Source organism: the organism of the source record quoted next, unplaced genomic scaffold (assembly GCF_019419815.1).
Source record: "Pyrus x bretschneideri cultivar Hongxiangsu unplaced genomic scaffold, Pyrus_bretschneideri_v1 Contig63, whole genome shotgun sequence".
NCBI classification, from domain to species: Eukaryota; Viridiplantae; Streptophyta; class Magnoliopsida; order Rosales; family Rosaceae; genus Pyrus; species Pyrus x bretschneideri.
In genome coordinates, this window is record NW_025999802.1 from 321,369 (window position 1) to 343,481 (window position 22,113).

The 22,113-nt window shown below is 37.7% G+C and overlaps 5 protein-coding genes and 2 non-coding genes across 13 annotated transcripts; 4 read left to right on the forward strand and 3 right to left on the reverse strand.

Moving 5' to 3' along the window:
* Window positions 1-667: 667 nt before the first annotated feature.
* LOC103943212 lies at window positions 668-3,526 on the reverse strand. 2 transcript variants are annotated; one of them, XM_009353448.3, is made up of 3 exons: window positions 2,857-3,526; window positions 2,346-2,476; window positions 668-1,820 (listed from the first exon to the last, which is right to left on the reverse strand). In XM_009353448.3, exons 2-3 carry the CDS (start codon window positions 2,456-2,458, stop codon window positions 1,037-1,039), a joined length of 897 nt encoding a protein of 298 aa, XP_009351723.2. In that variant the 5' UTR covers window positions 2,459-2,476; window positions 2,857-3,526; the 3' UTR covers window positions 668-1,036. The 2 variants fall into 2 exon arrangements, with proteins under 2 accessions (XP_009351723.2, XP_048429102.1); XM_048573145.1 differs by lacking the exon at window positions 2,857-3,526 and adding an exon at window positions 2,661-2,844.
* Window positions 3,527-4,952: 1,426 nt separating this feature from the next.
* LOC125472060 (superoxide dismutase [Fe] 3, chloroplastic-like) lies at window positions 4,953-7,832 on the reverse strand. 2 transcript variants are annotated; one of them, XM_048573110.1, is made up of 9 exons: window positions 7,672-7,832; window positions 7,453-7,588; window positions 7,240-7,317; window positions 6,641-6,832; window positions 6,033-6,204; window positions 5,740-5,813; window positions 5,638-5,664; window positions 5,508-5,531; window positions 4,953-5,428 (listed from the first exon to the last, which is right to left on the reverse strand). In XM_048573110.1, the coding sequence occupies exons 2-9, from the start codon at window positions 7,546-7,548 to the stop codon at window positions 5,303-5,305; spliced, it is 789 nt and encodes a 262-aa protein (XP_048429067.1). In that variant the 5' UTR covers window positions 7,549-7,588; window positions 7,672-7,832; the 3' UTR covers window positions 4,953-5,302. The 2 variants fall into 2 exon arrangements, with proteins under 2 accessions (XP_048429067.1, XP_048429066.1); XM_048573109.1 differs by having other exon boundaries at window positions 7,240-7,320.
* Window positions 7,833-8,383: 551 nt separating this feature from the next.
* Window positions 8,384-10,978, reverse strand: LOC125472059 (photosystem II stability/assembly factor HCF136, chloroplastic-like). The gene is made up of 9 exons (XM_048573108.1): window positions 10,591-10,978; window positions 10,189-10,424; window positions 9,862-9,992; window positions 9,520-9,652; window positions 9,233-9,355; window positions 9,051-9,125; window positions 8,855-8,970; window positions 8,655-8,723; window positions 8,384-8,569 (listed from the first exon to the last, which is right to left on the reverse strand). The coding sequence occupies exons 1-8, from the start codon at window positions 10,940-10,942 to the stop codon at window positions 8,657-8,659; spliced, it is 1,233 nt and encodes a 410-aa protein (XP_048429065.1). The 5' UTR covers window positions 10,943-10,978; the 3' UTR covers window positions 8,384-8,569; window positions 8,655-8,656.
* Window positions 10,979-11,072: 94 nt separating this feature from the next.
* TRNAA-AGC lies at window positions 11,073-11,145 on the forward strand. The gene has a single exon. It is a non-coding gene; the product is annotated as a tRNA-Ala (tRNA).
* LOC125471929 (endoglucanase 15-like) lies at window positions 11,088-13,655 on the forward strand. Its single transcript, XM_048572905.1, has 6 exons — window positions 11,088-11,117; window positions 11,913-12,050; window positions 12,127-12,627; window positions 12,721-12,873; window positions 12,978-13,259; window positions 13,341-13,655. Exons 1-6 carry the CDS (start codon window positions 11,088-11,090, stop codon window positions 13,653-13,655), a joined length of 1,419 nt encoding a protein of 472 aa, XP_048428862.1.
* Window positions 13,656-16,016: 2,361 nt separating this feature from the next.
* LOC125472055 (protection of telomeres protein 1a-like) lies at window positions 16,017-20,963 on the forward strand. 5 transcript variants are annotated; one of them, XM_048573103.1, is made up of 11 exons: window positions 16,017-16,376; window positions 16,475-16,536; window positions 16,701-16,834; window positions 17,162-17,335; window positions 18,305-18,369; window positions 18,579-18,667; window positions 19,112-19,393; window positions 19,501-19,583; window positions 19,710-19,777; window positions 19,902-20,054; window positions 20,160-20,963. In XM_048573103.1, the coding sequence occupies exons 3-11, from the start codon at window positions 16,783-16,785 to the stop codon at window positions 20,361-20,363; spliced, it is 1,170 nt and encodes a 389-aa protein (XP_048429060.1). In that variant the 5' UTR covers window positions 16,017-16,376; window positions 16,475-16,536; window positions 16,701-16,782; the 3' UTR covers window positions 20,364-20,963. The 5 variants fall into 5 exon arrangements, with proteins under 5 accessions (XP_048429060.1, XP_048429059.1, XP_048429058.1 ...); XM_048573101.1 differs by lacking the exon at window positions 16,475-16,536 and having other exon boundaries at window positions 16,020-16,376; window positions 17,146-17,335; window positions 20,160-20,400; window positions 20,501-20,963; XM_048573100.1 differs by lacking the exon at window positions 16,475-16,536 and having other exon boundaries at window positions 16,020-16,376; window positions 17,146-17,335; window positions 20,160-20,400; window positions 20,514-20,963.
* LOC125472085 lies at window positions 16,456-16,552 on the forward strand. The gene has a single exon (XR_007254042.1). It is a non-coding gene; the product is annotated as a small nucleolar RNA snoR113 (small nucleolar RNA).
* Window positions 20,964-22,113: the final 1,150 nt, after the last annotated feature.

Consider the following 22,113-nt stretch of genomic DNA (forward strand, 5'->3'; position numbering starts at 1 on the left):
AATCTGTAAAGATCCTAGGTTTTTTTTTTTTTTCTTTATTATTGCTCGTCTTTTTCTCGTCATTTTGTGTTGCACTTTTGATTTATTTTGGATTTGGTTTGAATTTTTTTGTTTGTTATTTGATCATTCGCCCGAGATTGGCTGAAACCACCCCCTACAAAAAAAAAAAAAAAAAATTGCAGCACTCTGTTTTTTCAGTTGTTCGTCGCCAACTTTTATTGTTTAAAATCTTTATTTCCACTGGCAGTTGGAGCTCATTCTTCTTTGGACTTGAGGTCATGTGTTAAGCTGGGTATGTTAAATCAGTCTTGTAAACCTCTAGGTGCAAATTAGTGTTCTCTCACTCCCAAACAGTGCAACTGTCTTTTTGGAAGGGTTGTTGTCGATGTGTTTCGAGCTCATTCATATGCTTAACTCGTATTTCATTAAGTTTTATTTTTCTGTTCTCGATGGTTTTCCTTGTTCGTTTACTCCTGTCCAAAACGAATAGATAGTTTAAATAAACTGCAAATGCTCGAGCATTCTATTTGCACGAGGCTCAGCTTGAGGTAACCCTGACTAAACTAAACTAAAGGTTGTTTTAACAGGAGCGTTGGGAACAAATTGAATAACTGCTGAAACGAGATTATACATCATCGTAACCCATCAGAAAACAAAATGGAGAGAATTAAATAAAGAAGCAAAAGAATTACCAAGTATAATCAATGTATGAACAAATTGTTCCAGAAACCTAAGGAATGACTATAGCAATCTACATCCTCTATAATGTGCCGCAATGGTTACAAGTTTGTCTAACAAATTATCTAGTATTGTATTCTTCAATCTGCACATGAAATCGGTTGCTCCGCTCAATCGTTCATCCGCCGGCTTGGGCCGGTATCCTGGTACCTCAATGATTAAGGATATAGAATGTTATTCAACTCTCGTCCCGATTTCTTGTTTCTTTGTACTTACCAGTTGAATGCTTGCTGGTAATGAATGATGGATGATGCGAAAAATATGGATCAAATCGGCAATGATAGTATAATCAAGTGAATTAGTCAAGTGCAGTTTTTCTTCGACCTGCTATCGGTTTAGGCAAACCATCAAATATTGGTTTCGCAATTGCTGCAGTTGAAAAGGCTTGTAAGTCTGGCTTCAAACTCCACTTAGATGTTGACCAGATGGATGCAGAGCCGCTACTCTCGTGATCCTGCAAATTTGATGTGCTTGACGACTTCCTCACTCCAAATAACCCATCTGCTGTGAGAGAATCACCCATACCTACTTGTATAGGATTCAAGCCACCAGCTTCAACATCGTTTCCTAAAGCAGTTCTATTAGCTGCTGTGGGTCTAAGGGCTAAGCGCTGCCCTGAAATTGCTGAAAACCCGGCACTGCTGGCACTGCCGCTGTTACCTCCCAAAAGCTTCTCAGGGGTGCGAGAGAAGTCTGCTTCAGATTTCTGACGCCTTCTAATCCATTTATCCCCCAATGGATCAGGGTCACCTTCTGCAGACATGGAATCAGAAAGTTCACTATTCTCATCCAACTTAACTAGGCTCCTTGACTTTCGATATTGTCTCAATGGTTGGTCAGAAGCTGGTGAGGCTCCAAGGAATGGTCCCTCTTCTAAATAATGGGAACCTCCATTTTTGTAGACTGCCATTTCAAAACCTTCAGTTATAGAGTTCTGATTTCTTGGTTTCAGCCCGTAATAACTTTGTAATGAGTTCATAGCCGGGGAGGGTTTCTTCGGAGGAGTAACTCTAAGGGACCCGAATGAGTCAACCAGATCACACTGTATGCTGCGAGTTGGGTTCTGGTCAGAACTAGTCTGGCTGCATAAGCAAGTGTTAAAGTGGTAAGCCACAAATGAACCACAAGCAAAACACGGTACGAATCATTCCATGACTCGAATCTTAAGCAATATTTAAAGACTAAGGACAACCCACAAACTTTAGTTGTTCAATTCACCGAGATAAAATTGACTTGTATATATACATCTTCTTGACATGTTATCTACAAAGATTAGACCACAATCACCTAAAAATGCATTCCCAAAAATGATAAAACTTCGCGATCGAGGCTGCCCCCATTCAAGAAAGAAGCAACATCTGGAATGTGACACAATAGGTGCAGATTAATATGACAATCTGATTCAGAAGTGCAATTCCTAACAATAGGGGTACATCCCACTACTCCCTGAACCGACCTTATGCTTCACTTCCTTTTGGGGAAGAACTAGAGGTGTATTATGTTTAGGGATACAACTTTGACATAATGATATCTGCAGCTACCGTAAACAAGTTTCCGGAACAAAAGTCCCATAACCAAACAAATTAAGAGTAGAGACATATAATTACCCTGGAGTCTTGGAACCATCTGATAAACATGGGGATGGAGGATGCCTCCCCGGTAGTGGAATCTGAAGAAACCGGAGGCCAAACATTTGGCGATCTGTAACAAGGCCGTTCATCTTTTTGATGTCGGCCACCTACAATATCACCAAAACACCGATTATTTTCGACAAAAAGCTTGATAATCGAACAAGCAAACGAACAAAATCAGCCTGATATTAGGCTGGGAAACAAACACACACATTTCCAATATATCTGAAAACACAATGCCCCTTTGGAAGCAAAAAGAACATTAAAACTCAAAACAATTATTCGCATTACCAATTTTCCGTTGACTACGTCAGCTATGAACCTCAAACATTTCTCAGAATCCAGCGAATATTTGATTAACCAACAAAAAGGGACACAGAAAACAAGAAATTCAAAACAGTAATTGAAGCAGACGAAGTCCAAAATTAACATGTATTTGGAGAAATGCGAAAAATCAAAAGTGAAGATGAGGAAATGGAAATGGTACCTCAACGCCGTATTTGATGGCGACGCCAGCAAGCGTGTCGAACTTGGAAACGACGTGTTCTATATACGCTGCTCCACCGCCTCCGCCACCTACCAAAGCGGGAGAGGTAGACCGCGGCGGCGACGAAACAGGGAGAAAAGGGGAAGACGAGAAGAAGAAGCCAACATTGGATTGCTGTTGGAGTTATTGTATCGGTTATGCAAAGAGGACGAAATCATCTGATCCGCATGACTAGAACAAAACTCGCTTTCCATCAGCATACCTTCTTCCCCCATTCACTTTCACTTTCACTTTCACAATCCGATTCCCTCCCGATCATAACTCATCCCTCTCCATTACAAGTACATGTACGAATCTGAGAGCGATCGACATCGTTCGATCCGCGGCGATAACCGGAACCCCAACGCTGACGAGAGATGTAATTGATTGGAATTTGATTGATTCAACACCAATCGAATCAACCTGATGAATTCGAATGTGTCTTCCAAATGCAGCGTGCGATTTGTTCAATGCTTCGTTGGGTACAGAAATTGAATCTCGAATGGATATGATGATATGAAACGTTCTTCTGCCTCCTCCTCCTCCTCCCTTCTTCTCTGAAATTTTGAGTCCCTCTTTTCCTCTTTCCGTTTTTACCTTCTCTCTCCCTCCCTCTGATTTCTCTCTCTCAAAATTTAAAGATTAAGGATTAAGGATGACGTCACCCCACAACCAGGCTATGATTATTATTTTTTAATTAATAATATTTTGGATGTTATTTATACTTTTTAATTTGTCTCCTAAATTTGTAAATGGGAATTTTGTTTTGGTTTTAACCCAATTTCCGTTACAACTGGCAGAGAGACTCCCTCCTAATTCCATTTTTCTGTTTTTTTTCTGTTTTTGTTATGCCATGTTGTTTTACCTGACATCGGGGAGAGCGGTGGTTAAAATATCAGAAAATTTAATAAATGAAAAGTAATAATTAAGTGATTTTTTGAAATTCAATGTGTATTTAATAACGATTTTAAGGTAGTTTATTAAAATCTTTAGAAATTCGGATGTATTCAATTAAAATTTTAAAAAATTTATAACATTCAAAGTGCATTCAATTAGAATTTAAGAGTTTAGTCCAAAACCGAGCTCAATTATTCAAATGGCCACTGTGCTTTGTTGACCTTTCATTTCATTGAGCCAACGTAAATCAAGGAATACTGCGGCTTTGTTCTCATCATTTCCTTTCAGAACGTCAAACCGGAGAAGATGGTTAGACCATGTTTTTGCCTTATAATGCCAAAAATAATTTACATAAAACGAGTTTATCTTTATGCAACGTGTCCATCTATGTTAGTTGCTTTCAGGGTCAAACATTTTGGACAAGTAAAAAGGTTTGCCTAATTTTTTCCGCAAAGTCAAAGCCTAGTGCTTTCTTATCAAATTTGTAGCATTGATGGTTGTCTAAAGTTGCATTCGGGACGACATGAAAGGATGATGTATAACTGCCTAACCCTGCTTCTAGTCTACTGTTACCGGTCCGTCTACGTTGACGATGGCGCTAATTGCTCTCATCATTTAGTTCCCGTTGCCGGCAACCTAACTCCAATTTCATTGTCACTACCTAATTCCGAATTTGTTCATAATTTATTGTCTGCCTACCTCTACTCAGCCTAACGAGAGATTTTTTAATGTGACCGGTATATAGGATAGTACATCACATGTCACTTCTAGTAAAATACATGATGTACCACTTATGTTCCCGTCACAATGAAAAATTTCTCCTAAGTAACAAGGCAACAGAAAAACATATATATAAAACTGCTTAGTTTCAAGTCCACACTATCATTCTCAACACTAACCATAAAAACTCTCTGCATATCATAACATAGGTGGAGACACAAGATAACGACATGGACATCGCTTCTTTTTTTGCAGAGTCCATATGACGGACGATTGATTTTTGACGTGCTTCATCTTCATGTAACTAATGTGATACAATAAAACGACTTAAGCCAGCGAACCTCATCATCTTGTGTCCCTAACATTGGTTTATCATCGCCACATGAACCATCAGTCAGGCCATCTCTTCTGGCTGCTTAAACTGATGAGTAAATAGAGAATAAAAAGTAAAAACCACACGTTACATAACGTAATAAGAGAGCTAATAGAGAGGAAATCTACATTAATTAGCACAGAAATAGAAACACTTGTTATGCTCTATTACACAACGCACCATAAGCGTGTTCATACGCTTTATCTACTCTACTGTTACTCTCTAAGGTGGTTGCATCTCTCGTACCAAAATCGTTGTAGATGTGACACCAATGGAAAAAAAAAAAACCGGCATTACACCTTTTTTATGGAAAATATGATCCGAATGCAGCTCAACCCCCGCTGGACTCCCAATAAACTCATTAGGAAGTCTCTTCATAATAGTTAGTCTCAGTATCTTGCCGGTGTTACAAGCCTTCTAAGCCACAGGGATGTTAGGTTCGTTTAAATTCACAAAGGCCTCAGCTCGAGCCATGCGTGCCATTGCCGCATTCCAAGACACAAGATGGTTCACAAACGCATCCACGTACTTTCCTCTGTCATTCTGTTAACAAGTTACCCAAAGACATTAAAAATTAGGGCCAGCCAGTGGAAACTAAATGAAGTTTGATACCAGTGCATACCTTGTAATCCAGATAATAAGCATGCTGCAAGAAAGAAAGCAAAAAGAAAAAATATTAGCATGTTCCCACAAGAGAGAGAGCGAGAGAGGGAGGGTAGGAAAAAGAGTAGCGAGAGAGATCATTTACGCACCTCCCACAGATCCAAACTGATTATAGGCTGCAGAATAAGAGATGATTAATTAAACTGCTGAAATAAATGTCACAACAAAATTGGGAAAATTGATTTACTTACTACGTCACCCCAAACAATTGGGCAAATGGCATTTGAAGTTTTAATTATCTGAAGTCGTCTCTCTTCTCTCTTTACTGAGAAAATGAAACAATAAAAATTATCGGTAACCAGAGGAGTTAATTAGCAAAACAAGGTCACAATTAGTACAGAAACTTAGTGCTGGTGAACTCTAAAAAAATTAATGTAACTGAGTTTGAGATTACCCAATCATGAATATGAGAAAAATTCATTCTTCGAAATCCCAAACACATTAACTCACACAGGTTCAGAAATTAACATGAGGAAGGACTTACAAACAAGCCAAACCCAGCCAGACCCAAATAGTGTAAGTGCTGCTTCTGTAAACTTCTCTCTGAAATTAGTAAAGGAACCAAAATCCTTTTCTATCTGCTGAAGGACACCCAGTTGGGGCATGTCTCCTCCTCCCGGTTGCATGGACTCCCAAAAGAAGTCATGATTCCAGACCTACAACGATAAAGTCAAAGGATCTCGTCTCATAATCCCCAAATTAGACATGGAACAAAGTTTCCTTGTTGCATATCCCTTTACGCAACAGGTCTCCTGTTTGAAACATTATTCATGTTATGTCCAAAACTGGACTTCAAGTTTGTGATTCCTAGTCTTAAATCAGTATGACACTGCACTAAACCTTTAGGAATAACCAATCAGGAAAACTAAAAATTTGAACAAGCTTAAGACACAGTTCTGCTTCAGGCTACAGGATCATATCATATATTGTCCGGTGGTAGTACATTTGAACCTAAGATAGTCAAGCATGTAACAGCCTGTGGCTAAACGTTTCATATCTTTGATCAGTGACCCCTATGCAAGCTCATTGATAGCATTTAAAAATGATCTAGTCAAGAAAAGTATACAAATTAGCTAACGATTTTGTAGATACCTGAGCAGCGTTCTTAAATTCAGGTAAAGGATTCCCATTATTATATGTTGCTTTGACAAGTTCATCAAAAGTGCAGCCATATAGTATGTCACTCTTCTCTAGCTGTTTGTTCAGACCTTCCACATAGTTTCGATGATGGCCTCCCCAGTGAACTTCCAATGTTCTCTGACTCATATACGGCTCCAAAGCATCCTGAAAATAGAAACACTGACAGTTCAGTCAAGGAAGATCATATGCCTATCGTACTTATAATATAATTACACGAATCTGTATCATCATGTGACAAGAATAAGAAACTCAGACACCGAATACTAATATGTACCCAAAAAGATTTACACCGCGAGATGGATAACCGCCACAAGTGAGGGCTTCATAGAATCAAATGCTACACCACACGGACTTGAGAAACCAAACAATGACATACTAAAGTATCTTGCAAATCGAATCACGTTATAAGACATTGACAAAGAAAGGCAAATAGGAACCCGAAAAACTTGTATTCTTCATGCACACCTAATGTGAGACTAGAAGCTGACTTCGCCAACCCCATTTCACGTCCCGGAAATTGGTTTAGCAAGATGAGAAAGTAGTTGACTTACAAGTTTATAAGGAGGTTTCTTCAATCCATAGTAAGCAACAACTCTAGCAGCTCTTGGAGACCCATCGGCTTGTCTTTTCTGCTGAACAAATAACCGCATATCATAGCGCAACCGAATACATGAATACATTACAACTTACAAGGGAAAATAAACACAAAGGAAATTACAGCAAATTAATAAAAAAATATAGCAAAGAACACAATAATTACGTACCAGAGGAGGAAGCCGGGGACTCTTAAAAGAGTGAGAAAATTCATTCAATAAAAGGTGAGAGGTTGGAGCTGAAAGACTGGATAAACAGAGTATCATTGCTGCTTTGATTGCTTCTCTCGCACTCAAATATGCATGTCTGCGAGATTACGACATTTTATTAAAAATAAATTAAACAAAATTTGAGGGCTGACATGCTTGAACAGAGAGAGAGAGAGAGACCTTGGTAGTTGGTGTTGCTGAGCAGCGGCGTCCGGTGGGTTGGGTGAGGTTTTCTAATTCCCGCTACAAGTATAATAAGAGTGACAAGTGACAACTGGGGAAGAAAGGGGGTTATCGTTTCGTCTGCAGTTTCTAATATTTGTTTGCTTTTTAGTCCTCTTGTCATTGCTAATTTCATTCGGACCAGATCAATCGTTGTTCTTTGCACTCCTGTCCAAAACCGAAGGAAAATCGAGAACCACATAGCAAAATAGATTTACGAAAAATTATCATCTGTACCACTGTTTCTTTTAACAAGATTAAAGGTACAACTACAAAGATTTTGGGAAAAATATGTTTTCACTTATCCACTTTCGATTTTGTTACGTTTTTCTTTCGTCGCTTGACCATTTCACCAGATTTTCCTTGTATACCTTTGTCATTTAAAAAATAAAAATTGATATTATCTATATTTTAAAACTTCTTGGTCAATGTTCATGATGCACGTTAGCACCCTTCGAAGATGCTCTGCCCAACACAAATCCTTTTTAGATTATTCGTTATTTTACCCAAAAAGAGACCTTTTTTTAAATAAAAAAATTCAAAATTCAATAGAAAAATATTTATGTAACTGAATAGATGGTTACCCATGGATTTATAAAAATTGGCTGCCGACAATGTTTGTCTATTGACGTTTCGTCCAGCCTAGGAAACCAAATAGATGGCTTTGAAATGGCTTATACAAATTCTCTTACTATGAAGGTGTAAAAAATATTGCCAAGATCTGTCCGTGGATGGTAATAATTTACAGAAAAATTACAATATCAAATGCATGAGGCATTGACCCTTCTTCATCCAATATCAAATACATAAAATATGATCGATCGTATATGTGTTACATCACCACTACAAAATTGACCTGCATAAATGCACATGTTAATAAAACGACTCTAAACGACGAGATGACATATCTTAAGAATGCCCAAGAGATGTGTAGATTAAACCTTTATCCAAGATACCGAAGCAAGACCCCGTCATTCCCCAGCACAAATCCTTTATTGTCATCAATAAACCTGCACCGGTATAGATATTATAACACTAAGTTTCAGTATTCCGAATACATTGAAAAATCTCTTCCAGTAAATAAGATCAATACAATGAAATACCATATTCATGGAGAAACTTTTGGAAAGATCAGACTTACTTCACGGAGTATAGATTGGCTGCAATATTATCCGCTGCCTTGTCACGGGTCCATGTCTTACCACCATTGGTAGTTTGCAGTAAAATCCCACTTCCCCCTGCTGCCCAAGCCTCATCCTGCATGTTTAGTCACTAAACATGTAAAAACTGAGTGAGAAGTTTACACTAGACAACGACTTGAATGGTAAAATCGTTACCCTTGATCGGTACCCAACATCAAGAATGCCAAACCCCCGGCTTTGGACTGGAACTTCTTCAAAATCCTCAGTTAACTGAAACAATAAGCAATAGCTTAGCTTCTATGCTATGAGAGTAACAAGGTTACAGGGTGAATTCTTCTTGCATGATAAGTTTACAGGGCAAAACAGTATTTACTTACCCCAGTACCTTTGCTTAGATAAAGTCCCCCTCCACGAACAAGGAGCCAAAGGCCACCATCAGCTCTCCACCCCATGTTTTGAATTCTTCTTGCAACTGTTCTGTTATGTGGCTGCCAGTATGGCTGAAAATATAAACAAGGCAATGAATCACAGACTTCACAGTTAACATGAGTGCATGAGCATATCCCATCAACTTAATGCATCTAAATTTTCAGGGGGTAAAAGATAAAACACAGTGATTAGACAGAAGGAAAAGGCCATATTGCATAGAAGAGGAGAAACTCACCTGGCCAGGCTCCCAAGTGAGGTAGAAGTTACCACGGCTTGAGACAGCAACATATTTTCCATCGGGTGAGCGATTCACTGAATTAAAAGTTCCAGTGTAGTAACTTGCACCACTAATTCCACTAGAAACTGTTCTGAAAAAGCAATGGAGATGCATGAAACTTGATGCCTTTATATCATCAATAAAGGAGTAACCAGCTTCAACAAGATGAAAATTTGAGGAAAACTAGAAGAAACCATCACAGATCTTCACGACATATGCGAAATTTTTGAACTTTGAAATATTTTGACCTCCTTCCAAGATTATCTAGTTATTTACTATAAAATTTTGGAAGCAACATACCTATTAAGAGTAGCGGAAACAGTCTCCTGAACAGCAGCCCTCCAGTTGTAGCCTCTATTTGATGTCACATAAATCGCACCTTCATCAGTCACCATCTCTGCACTCTTCTCACCAGTTGCCTTTATATACACCTGGAAACGTTACATCAGATTGACTTATCTCAGCTTATCTATATCCATACGGAAAGCAATGTTGATTACTTCATCCAATGTTTTGATTACTTAGTAAGAAACCTGCACCACCAAGATAATAAGATATCACTTAAACTGCACTAGAATCATGCAAAGAAGGGATATTTGAGATTAAATGAGTAATAGAAAGGTTTACCATATCTCCAGGAAGCTGAGAGCTTAGCGGTATCCGTTCCCAGCTGTCTCCGGAATCAGAAGTGTGCAACAGAATTGCAGGTTTTCCAACAATCCAACCCTCCTTCCCTTTGAAGCTTATGGCATTGAATCTGTAATTGAAATCTTCATCTTCCGCTGACGGAATCGAACGCGGAACCCAAGTTTCTCCGCCATCCTTCGTCTCCAAAAGGGTTTGCCTGGTCCCCAAAAGAAAACCTACCCACAGAAATTAAACAACAACTACTCAAAATTAATTCCCTGAATTAATTCCAACTAAAAATGAATTTTAGCACTTAATGAACAGTACTCATTATTTCTTGCATAGATTTTCTGAGGAAGCCAAACAACAAATTGTAGAGACAGAGAGACAGAGTGGATTTACCGTGCTTAGGGTCCTCGGGCACAAAGGCAATGTCGAGAAGGACGACGCCGGGGTCAATAGGAAGGGAAACTTTTTCCCACTCCGAAAGGGTGGGATCCTCCGCCTTGGCCGGAAGTATGGATCCAAAGAGTGGCAGAGTGGTGATGGACAGAGACAGCACCGCCGTCTCGGAAACGAAGTGCCTGCGACTGACGAGCGAAGAATCAGAAGACGAAGAGGAGGAGGAAGCTCGACGTATAGATAGAGAGGTCCGGAAATGGCGAGGAATGGTTGTGAACTCGAGAGAGGGTTTGAGGAGAACTGTGCGTTTGGAGAAGTCCGTCGTCAGTTGCAGAGCAGTCGCCATTTTCATGCTCTCTGTCTCTCGAGTCCGCTTATCTCTCTTATCCGTAAGAAATATCCACGGTTTCGCGGGTGATTATGTGGATTGTCCTTTTAAATTTCTCATTATTAATCATATTAATTGGAGCAAAGGAGCAACAGGGGATGTAGCTCAGATGGTAGAGCGCTCGCTTAGCATGCGAGAGGTATGGGGATCGATACCCCACTTCTCCATTCTTTTTGCCTAATTTTTTATGTTTTAACTAACGGTAGGGCAGTATACCATATGTTTTTGCCTAAGATATATATTTTAAGTGCCCCTCCATTTGTGTGATAAGATTTGGCATATCTGCCCCTCCAGTTGTGTAATAAGATTTGGCATGTATGTTTGTGTTCCGAATATACTGAAAAATCTCTCATTTATTTGTCATGAAAAAAAACACAAACATATCAGATTCCTTGTTTTTTTTACAGAGGCTCACTCAATATTCACTATCCCTCGTACGAATTATTTCCCCAATTAATAAAGATCGCACTTTTCTTAAAAAAACTTGAGCTAAGCTGGTGTAATATTAATCATGATTTTCAAGAGTAATTATATTTGGATAGTAACAAGTTGAAGTGTTTAAAGTGTGGTTACATAAATAAATGGTAAGTAATCCAATTAATCAGATGTTTAATAAAGTGGATTTGGTGGATAATGATGTAAGATCCGAGTAATAAATAGATGACCATTTTTACCTCTCTTTTCTGTGTATAAATATGACTTGGGACCGAGAGCCCTCTTCGACATTCATCAGACTGTCAGCGTATATATGTATAGAGAGAGAGAGAGAGAGAGAGAGCTATACATACACATATAAGTATAGTAATATATACATATACTGGGAGTGACATAATTAATTATACTAATTAATCAGAGATTAATGGATCGTACTGGTCGTGTTTTTGGATTGGTTGGGTGCTTATTGCTGGTAATGCTTCATGGAATTGCGTGTCAGGTAGATTACCATGCAGCACTTACCAAGTCTCTGTTGTATTTTGAGGGTCAACGCTCTGGAAAGTTGCCGGATAATAATAAGCTGCAGAGAGTGCAATGGCGTGGAGATTCTGCACTCAAAGACGGCGCTGATGCTGGAGTAAGACTTTTTCCATCATCCTCTTCTCTCCGTACAATACTATCAATATCATTGGCTAAATTAAATTCATGAACAGATTGATCTGGTGGGAGGATACTACGATGCCGGAGACAATCTCAAGCTAGGGTTTCCAATGGCATTCACAATAACAATGTTGTCGTGGAGCCAAATAGAGATGGGCAGCCAACTCAAGGCAAAGCAAGAGCTCACAAATGTGTTGCATGCCATCAAGTGGGGAACGGATTACTTGATCAAAGCGCATCCCAAGCCTGAGGTGCTCTACGCGCAGATCGGTGAGCCTGATTCCGACCATGGATGTTGGCAAAGGCCGGAAGACATGGCCACCCCAAGAACCGCCTTCAAGATTGATGACCAACATCCTGGCTCCGATCTTGCTGCCGAAACTGCTGCTGCTTTTGCCGCAGCTTCAATCGCTTTCAAGAATTCGGACTATCAATACTCATCCAAGCTTCTAACGCACGCGAAACAGCTTTTTGATTTTGCATGCAATCACCCCGGTCTTTATCAGGACAGCATCCCTTCTGCCGGAAAAGTCTACGCCAGTAGTGGCTATCATGTAAGAATAGATATTTGCTTTTAACTACTTCAACTACAAGCAACACGCCAACGTGCATATATAGTTAATTATATGTACATGATTTGATTGCAGGATGAACTGTTGTGGGCAGCAGCATGGCTACATCGTGCTACAAATGAAAAAAGGTACCTGGATCACGTTGAGCAAGCAGAAGACGTAGGGGGAACAAGATCCGAATTCTCATGGGATGACAAATACGTTGGCGCACAGATCTTGATTGCAAGAGTACCTACCACTCTCCCTAATCCACATGAATTAGTATAATTACCATTAATTCTACCAATTAATATCTGATTAATTAGTACTAATAAAACATGTACACCTTGCAGCTTGTATTGGAGGGAAAGGTTGAGAATGGAGGAAAGTGGGCCGCATGCAAGAGCCACGCAGAGGAGTTCATATGCTCGTGCATTCAGAAAGGGAACACCAAAGTGCCGCAGACACCCGGTGGCCTGTTATGGTTTTCGTCCTGGGATAACATTCAATACGTAGCCACCGCTACCTTCGCCACCATTGTCTATTCCAATTATTTGGCCACCAAATATGGCTCCCTCAACTGTGCTGCTGGCAACGCTAATCCTTCTGATCTTATTGTATTCGTCAAATCACAGGTATTACATTACGGAAAAGTACTTTGGCTCTTTTACATGTAACATTTTGACAAAATGATTTATTTTTGTGTTTTGATAAAGGTGGATTATATATTGGGGTCAAACCCCAATAACATGAGTTACATGGTTGGATATGGAGGAAACTATCCACAGCGGATTCATCACAGAGGAGCATCAATAATATCGATCAAGAAGGACTCGACACCAGTGACATGCAAAGGAGGGTACGCCGATTGGTTCAACAGAGAAGCAGCGAATCCAAATGTCCTGGATGGAGCAGTCGTGAGTCCAAATGAAAATGATGGCTTCTCCGATGAAAGAAGCAATTTTCAACATGGTGAACCCACAACATATAACAATGGACCACTAGTTGGTGTCTTGGCTCACTTTGCTTAATTAAAAGCTACTTACAATACAATCTATATTCTGCTTAATATAATAAGAAATTGATTAAAATTATCAGAAATCAAATCCGAACAATTGAAATCATTAAAAGTAAGCATTATTGCAAGTTAGAAAACTAAAGTGCAATTTGCATTGCCGGAATTCCATAACGAATAGGACGAAAATAAAACTTTCAGAAAAAAAGAGGAGCCCGAGGTTTTACATGTCAGGGGCAGAGAAGCAGTTGCAAGTAGCAGCACGGTCCAGAAAAGCATCAAAATATATATAGGTATGTAAGTTCGTGTTGCAGATGCGCAACAGTAATACGCTCCAACAGATTCAGATTCAAGCTTCATCCATTGGGAGATAAAGTGAAAAAATATTTGAGTTATTAAAAATACATTTGTAGCTTAAAGGGTAAAATCGTTATTAATTACCTTATATGGTTACTTTTAATCACGATGGAAAGTATTTTGCACAAATAAAAAAATTTGTATTTTTCATAAAAAAAAACGTGGATTGTCATCACCGTTTCTAGGATATTTTGCAAATTATAACAAATATCGTCGTCAAATATATTTGCTTGCACCTCCACTGCAAGTTTGCAACGTGAATATGAAAGCCTTTTGTTATTATTCATGTAGATGGAGTCGCTTCTGGAAATGTTTTCGGCCTTACTACAATTTTTGTCCATTTATTTTTAAATTTTCAGCTTAAATAATCAATTAAAAATACATTTATAGCTTATTAAATGGTAAACAAGCTTTCATTTTGCCTTATAAAATTACTCTTGATAGTGATAGAAAATATTTCCCAAAAATAAAAAACTTACATTTTAATAAAAAAAAACGTGAGCTAACCATCACAATTTCTAACCATCATAACTGAAATATGAATAATGTTTCCATCTGCTTCGTTGCTTTTTTTTAAAAGTACTTATGCTCATGAATGCTTCTATTATTAGAAGGGCTTTTATTCTAAACGTGTTGAAATTTTTATTAAAAAAATCCTAAGATGCTTGTTCGAAGACAGTTTCTATGTGCCAAGAAGGCTTGTGAGTTTTTTCGTGTGCCGAAAGCCTTTACAAAAGCAATTTTAAAGACAACAATTCGGTATGATTTGGTACTGAGATGATTTTCAAAAAAACAAGTATAAAAAAAAGCTGGGAGCATTTTTGTGTTTGGTAAACTTCCAACTTCAGCTTTTTTTCACAGTTTTTGGTGAAAAAAAACAAAAAAAACAGAAACAGCAAAAGGTAGCTTTGAAAAACTGACTTTTCAGCTTTTGCACAAACCTCTTTTCTAAAAGGCACTGAGTGCTTTAATGAAACTTTCATATACCCAAAATGACCTTAAGCAATTAAAACTTCACACAGAGGTTCGGAAATTTACCCAATCGTCAATTAGGAATGAATTGGTCTTTGATTAGTTGTAATGGCATCGGTGATGCTTTGTTGGTTTCTAGGCAGAAAATACAGAGCATGCATTAGCTCTAGTCCTTTGAATTTAACCTCAAACTTCACAAATAAAGTCAAGAGAGTTACCCAGAGTTGAGATTTGTTGATTGGTGTAGATTCAGTCTCAAGTTCGCCGGAAAAATGACCAAGAAGGTCACCAGATTTTTGGGCATGAACACAGATAGGGCATTTGGTGTTAAATCCCAAGAATTTCACGCCAAAATTGATATGCAGGATACAGAAGTTGTAACTGAGATTAAATGAAGGTTGAATTGAGTTTGAAGCACCCCAATTTCATTGAGCCTCAGGTCAACTCGTCGAAGAGTTTTTCACTGAGAGGGAAGGGGTTGGCTTTCTTCATTTTTGAGCACTTGATCTTCACATGCAATGCCACCATTCAAATCCTTAGGTCAAACTACACCTAAAACAGGGAATATTGGTATGGATTTCACTTGAAAATTGGCATTGGTGTGGGATTTAGAGAAAGAGTTTATAGAGAAAGGAGAGTCTCACGGGAAAAAGAGAAGAACGAGAGAATAAGAGGGAGACCAAATAAAAGGAGTGGCCCCTCAAGGCACACTAAATATGACCAAACTCTTTTTGATCATTTCACACAGTCACAGCTGTTTTACATAAAAGTTTACCAAACACTATAATACTGTTTTTTTTCTTTCCAAAATTACTTTTACAAAAAAAATTTACCAAACACTTTACTACTTTATTTCACAGCTACTTATTCTTAGAGTACAATAAAAACAATTTTTTTTCAAAACACAGCAATACCAAACCAGTCTTTCATCATTTGGCGCTGCGACTGAGTTGGATTTGATTGGATAGCCAACTTATATGTTAAAGAAAGACTAATTTGGACCCTAGGGTGGAAGGTAAGAGACGAAACATTACAAAAAATGCCGAGTTTTTTTTTGGAAACAAAATGCCGAGTCTTTTATAAGAAGCTTTCGCCCTTACTTTCGTTTTTAAAATTTCTTCTAAGACGCTTTTCCCCAAAAGAGATAATTTCACTCGTATGGTCTCCTCCCCAAAAATTTATAAACCTCCTTTTTCCCTCCATAGAAACCCTAGAAGGGACAGAAGCTCTCTACTCTCTACCCCCTTCCTCTCGGGCTAACCCAAATACTCACACAGAGAGATGCCACGTGGTGGTAACTACTACAACTTCACGAAGATCAGGGACACCATTGATTCCGTCGGCGCCAAGGTCAACGTAATCGGCGTCGTCCTCGAGTGCAGCTTTCCTCGCCAAACCAGAGGCACCGGTAAATCTTCTTCCTTCAATCAAATTCATCAAATTTTTGTAATGTGCTTGCATATTTGTGTTAATTTGTCTATTTGTGGTGGCGATGATGAAACAAAGGCCGGACTTACGGCTGCTTCCGGCAAGGTCGGTAGTAGATTGATGAGACTCTTAACGAAAAGGTGTTTGCTGAGCCGCGTGTTACTTTTGTTCCATTTCTCTGGGTCTTTATAATATTTTGTCTTTTTCTGTTAAATTAATTATTTTTAGTTCTGCTTTTGGATGCAATTTTTCTCATTTCTTTCTGTTTGTTTGTTATATACGTATTGGTGTGAATTTTTTGCAGATTGGTTCGTTTCGGTGCGTATAATCGATGAGACGCATCAGGATCCCGGGTTGTCGGTTAACATTTTTACAGATAGGAATGAATGTCCTCGCATTTTATCTGTTGGAGACATAATTCAGTTCCAACGCGTCATGGTATATCTTGAGCTTAACTTCATTTAATTTTCTTTCCGGGATTCTTCAATTGCTGATTTCTCAAGCAAAATGTTCAATCTGTAACTAGTGTGGTATATTTTCATTTTTGCTAAAGATATTTTGATCAAATAAATTGCTTGTTGCCCTTCTTTTTCCCTACTAAATCATGTTTTCTTCGTTATCAAAATGTTCCATGTTATCTGTTATAAAAATAGATAATGTTATGTACTATCATTTACCCCATTTTATTAAAGGCATGAAATGTTCTGTACAAATCATGATTGTAGTTGACTTGGGCGTAACTTGTGCAGATTAATCATCATGTAGGTAAAGTAAATGCTGTTTTTTGCAAGAAGTTCTCTACCTTTGCTATTTATTACGGAAGTGACAATACAAATTTAAGTCCTTATCATGCTTGCAAAACATTTCGCGAGAGAGACCATGACAAGAACTTTGTGATAGACTTGAGAAGATGGTTGAAGAATTTCCATTTTCACGAAGGTATACTTAAAAAGTATTTTGTTTCACATAGCAACACAACGGCATTAAATTATGTATAAGTCTAACTCGTTCGCAGTAGATATTACAATGTTGTGGTTATTTTTGGATGACTGTGGATATGATTCTGGTGTGCTGGATGGATTATGGTTGTGAAAAAGGTAGTTGATGATAGTCCCACATGGATTAGGCTTTTGTAAAGATAGCTTGCTCAAAAGACAAAAGGGTTAGATTTACCTTTCTAGAATGTTGGAATTGTTTTTTGTTACATTCTTTTAAGATTATTATGTAATCATGTACATTTCCGGCATAGTGAGTGATGTTATTCAACTTGTCTTTCTCTAGACAACCATAACTAGGTTGGTGATAGAGATGCTATTTTTATGATAAGTCAGTGCTAGTTGTGAATGATCTAATTTGAAATCTCTTTTTCAAGGGAGATACCTGGATTTATAGGGAGTAAGTTTTCGTGAAATGGCATTGTGTGACGTTATTCAACTTGTCTTTCTCTAGACAACTATAACTAGGTTGGTGATAGAGGTGCTCTTTTTATGATAAGTCAGTGCTAGTTGTGAATGATCTAATATGGAATCTCTTTTTCCAAGGAATACGGTTGATCACTGGATTTATAGGGAGTAAGTTTTCATGAAATGGCATCATCATTTGAGCAAAGGTGTTTATGTTTTTGCTCTGGTTTTTTAGGCAAAAGTATATAGTGATTCTAAATCCTTTTACAAATCCACTTTAATGGTTTGTGAAGAGGAAGCACCATACGGTTATGATTCTATACATGCTGCCAAATACTTTGTCCAAATTAGAGGCACCCTGGATGGTAGATTTGTAGTAACTTTTGACCTAATTGTATATATGAGAAAAGATAGGAACTTTATTTTGCTTGGTAGATAGAGGTATATCATAAGCCTGCCTTATATCTTTTCATCTTGTCTTACTAGAAATGTATATGGTTTGTAGGTGCAAATTATTTCTCATTCGTCAGAGAAATGAAAGGAGGTGAAGATTTTAATTTGGTTTGTAAAGTAAGTCAACCGTTTTTGTTAAATATGTGTGCACTAGTTAAATGAATACTGCAGATTTGTTTCTCTTTTAAATGGGGAACAAAGCAGGATATTTGAATTATTTCTAAATTACTCAAATATGATTAAAGATCTAAGTCAGTTCCTTTTGTTCTGTAATTATTCCATGTACCGAGTACAACATAATAATTTTCTTTGTTTTCTACCTCAAGATAATCCATATCCATGAGGGTGCTGGAAATGAATGGATGGCCTTTGTTTGGGATGGAACCGATGCTCCACCAGCAGATATTCTTCAAAAGTGAGTTGATAGCTGTTAATGTTTATTTTTTCTTATATAACATCATAAAATTATGGGGTACTTTGCAATTGCTCCCTGTCTCGTCAGAAAATTTCAAAACGGGTCCTTTCCTTTTTCTTCAAATATAAGACGGGGGTTATTTTCCTTTCATATAATTAGTGTTGAAGTTATATAAAGTGATTGATCTTTTCAACATACTTCCCATTGATATTCTGTTATCAATTTTTTGTTGGATTTTTTTTTTCCGTGCAATTCTCCTCAGGAGTGAACTTACCAAATTGCAATCCATGTAATGGTTTATGACATTAGCGCATCACCTTACTGGACTGAGCCTATATATATATGTTTGTTAGTTATGAAAGCTAATTTAGTTTTATCTATATGGTTACTATTTGTATATTTTATCTGAGTAAAATATTAAATGTTGCTAAATCTGAACCACAGGCTAGAAGATGAAATGAAGCACCCACTTCCCCTACATCTGGAACCATTTCCTTTGCCAAGTGATACCTTATGCAGCAGCTTTCCTGCAGTTGGAACTGTCTTAAGAGTGATATCTCAGGACCTTGAGAATGACAACCTTCGCCTGCTAAAAACTGGGGAGTGGGTGAAGCTTGTAAATTTGCTATGTGAAGTGCATGCAGGAATATGGCGTTGTGTTCTGACACCCTTTACAAAGCTTCGATATACACCAAAAGAGGACCGTCTCAAACTTGAGCGGAAAAGGTTGTAACTTTCGGAAACCATTTAATTATCATTCATTGCATCATTATGTTGTATAACTCGCTAAAACTCTAATGCACATATCCCTTTGCATATTTTTTATGGATTAGGTTATTTAACGAACGATTAGCCCAAAGTCCAGAAAGTTTAATGCAGATGCCATTTGGGGGCTTTCCCTTGCCTCAAGTCACAGGTACTGCATTTTTTTTTTCTTGTGCTGAATTAATCTTTGATTTCTCATTCATTCACTTCTCTCTTTCAATTCTTGGAAATTGTTTCATCTCTTTGAAATTCTCTTATGATTGTTTATTTCCCGCAGAGGTTGATGATAGTGACAACGACCATGCAATATTTCTTACCTTAATGGATGTTGTTGCAAGTTCAGAGGTATCCTACCTCTTTCATGCAGCTCTTAGTTTATGCCTGTGCTTTCTTGCTCAGAAGCCTATTTATGCTTCTCTTTTTGTAGTTTTGTACAGTACATGAACTGTATGTATTCCATATCGTGTAGGTTCCAGCTAGTTTCAAGTGTGTAGTTCGAGTCATAGCAACTTTACCATGGCAGGCTGCGGACTTCCTCTTTCCTGCTGGGATTGACAGAATTAGGCTGACTCTGGAGGACTCGACCGCTAGAATTCATGCTTTTTTGTATGCAGAAGATGGGGTAAGAATTCGAATTCGTCACTAACTTATAGTCGGACAGACTATGATCCATCCTTTGGCCAGTGATATTTTCTTCTACTAATCTTCATTTTCATTTATAATATAGGTGAAATTTTTCGATGGCCAGTCCTCTGTCGAGGAACTGGAGATCAAACGCAATGCCTTGTTAGGAGTGAGAGTAAATAACGATGGGGTGCAAGATGACACTCGTAGAAATCCCCCTTGGGTACAAGTTTGGCTAAAATCTGAAACCGACCAACAAGGAAATCTGCACTACCTGGTTTTCGGCACCAAAGTGGTGGCAGCCTGAAATCATTAAACCGCTCACGTGGTTGGAGATCTATTTTGTAAGTTGTCTGCGGAGCTCAATGTTCCCAACCAACTCGACTTTGGGAACTTTTGTATATGATGCAGCTCGGATTATGTTTTTGTGTAACTAATTTGTAGGGCTTGATCGTAGTAACGCTTTGCAAGATGAAGATCCGAAGGCAGCCCGCAAGGTTGAACATGGTCTCTGCTGCTCGTTCATAATCCCTCTCGATCGGTACCCTTAGATGGGAAGAATGAAAAACAAAATAGTGTGAAGCCGGAGTGACAACATGTTTCAGCATGAGCTTCCTGACCATAGATAATACGCATGCATCCCAAATCAGCAAAGCAGCGAGTTCGTTCACCCTGCTCAGACGCCTTTCTGCATCGGTGCACAAACCGGATTCTCCTATGCACATGCGTCGCTCGCCATATTTGTCAAGAATCCACGCAGCGTTACTCCGCGCTACCTCATACCCTAACTCGGCCATCCTTGAATACAAGGAAAATGCCCGCCCTGCCCATGTCCCCTTTTAACTATGATTCTATTAAAAGTACATTCGTGGTTCAATAAATAATAAAATCGTTTTCAATTGTCTTATTAAGTTATTCTTAATCGTGATAGAAAATATTTTACAAAATAAAAAATTTGCATCTTCATAAAAAAAATACGTGGGATTACATCACGGTTTCAAAGCCGTTTTCCAATTTTATAAAAAAAATTTGCTTTCACCTAAATTGTATTGTAAGGTTCGGAAAATTCATGTAAGACTTTTTGTTAATGTATTTGTCAATGAAGTTACGTTTCGGCAATGTTTTGGCCCCACTACAATTTATGTCCATTTATCTTTATGTTTTTTGCTTAAATACTCTATCAAAAATACATTTGTTGCTTATTAAATATTAAATTGCTTTCAATTGCCTTATAAAACTACTCTTAATCGTGACAGAAAACATTTTGCAAAAATAAAAGATATGCATTTTTATCAACCAAAAAAAAAAAAAGGGTATGGGCTAACCATCATGGTTTCTAGGTCATTTTCCAAATTTATACAAAAATCGTTGTAAACTCTATTTGCTTTCACCCTAACTGCACAGTGAGATTTTGAAAATTTATATAAGACTTTTTTTTCTTTTCTTTTACATGTAGTCCTATTTTGGCAATGTTTTGAGCCTACTACAAATTTTGTCCATTTATTTTTAATTTTTTGGTTAAAATATTTTATTAAAAATACATTTGTGGCTCAATAAGTTGTAAAACCACTTTTAATTACTTTATAAGGTTATTCTTAATCGTGACAAAAAATATTTTGCATAAATAAAAAATTTGAGTTTTTGTCAAAAAAAATGTGGACTCCATCACCGTTTCTAGGATATTGTGCAAATTCGAACTAAAATCTATTTGCTTTAATCTTCACCGCACAAGTTAAAAATTCTTGTAAGACTTTTTGTTGATATTCTTGTAGATGAAGTCCTGTTTTTGCAATGTTTGGGACCTGCTTCAATTTTTGTCCATTTATTTTTAAGTTTTTAGCTTCAATATTCTTTTTTTTTTGTCGAGCTCAAAAATTCTATTAAAAATACATTTGTGGCTCAATAAATGGTAAAACATCTTTCAATTACCTTATAAAGTTACCCTTAATCATGACGGAGAATATTAATCGTCGTAAACTTTACTTGCTTTCAACTTAAGTTTGAAAATCCATGTAAAACTTTTGTCAATTTATTTTTAAGTTTTCAACTTAGATATT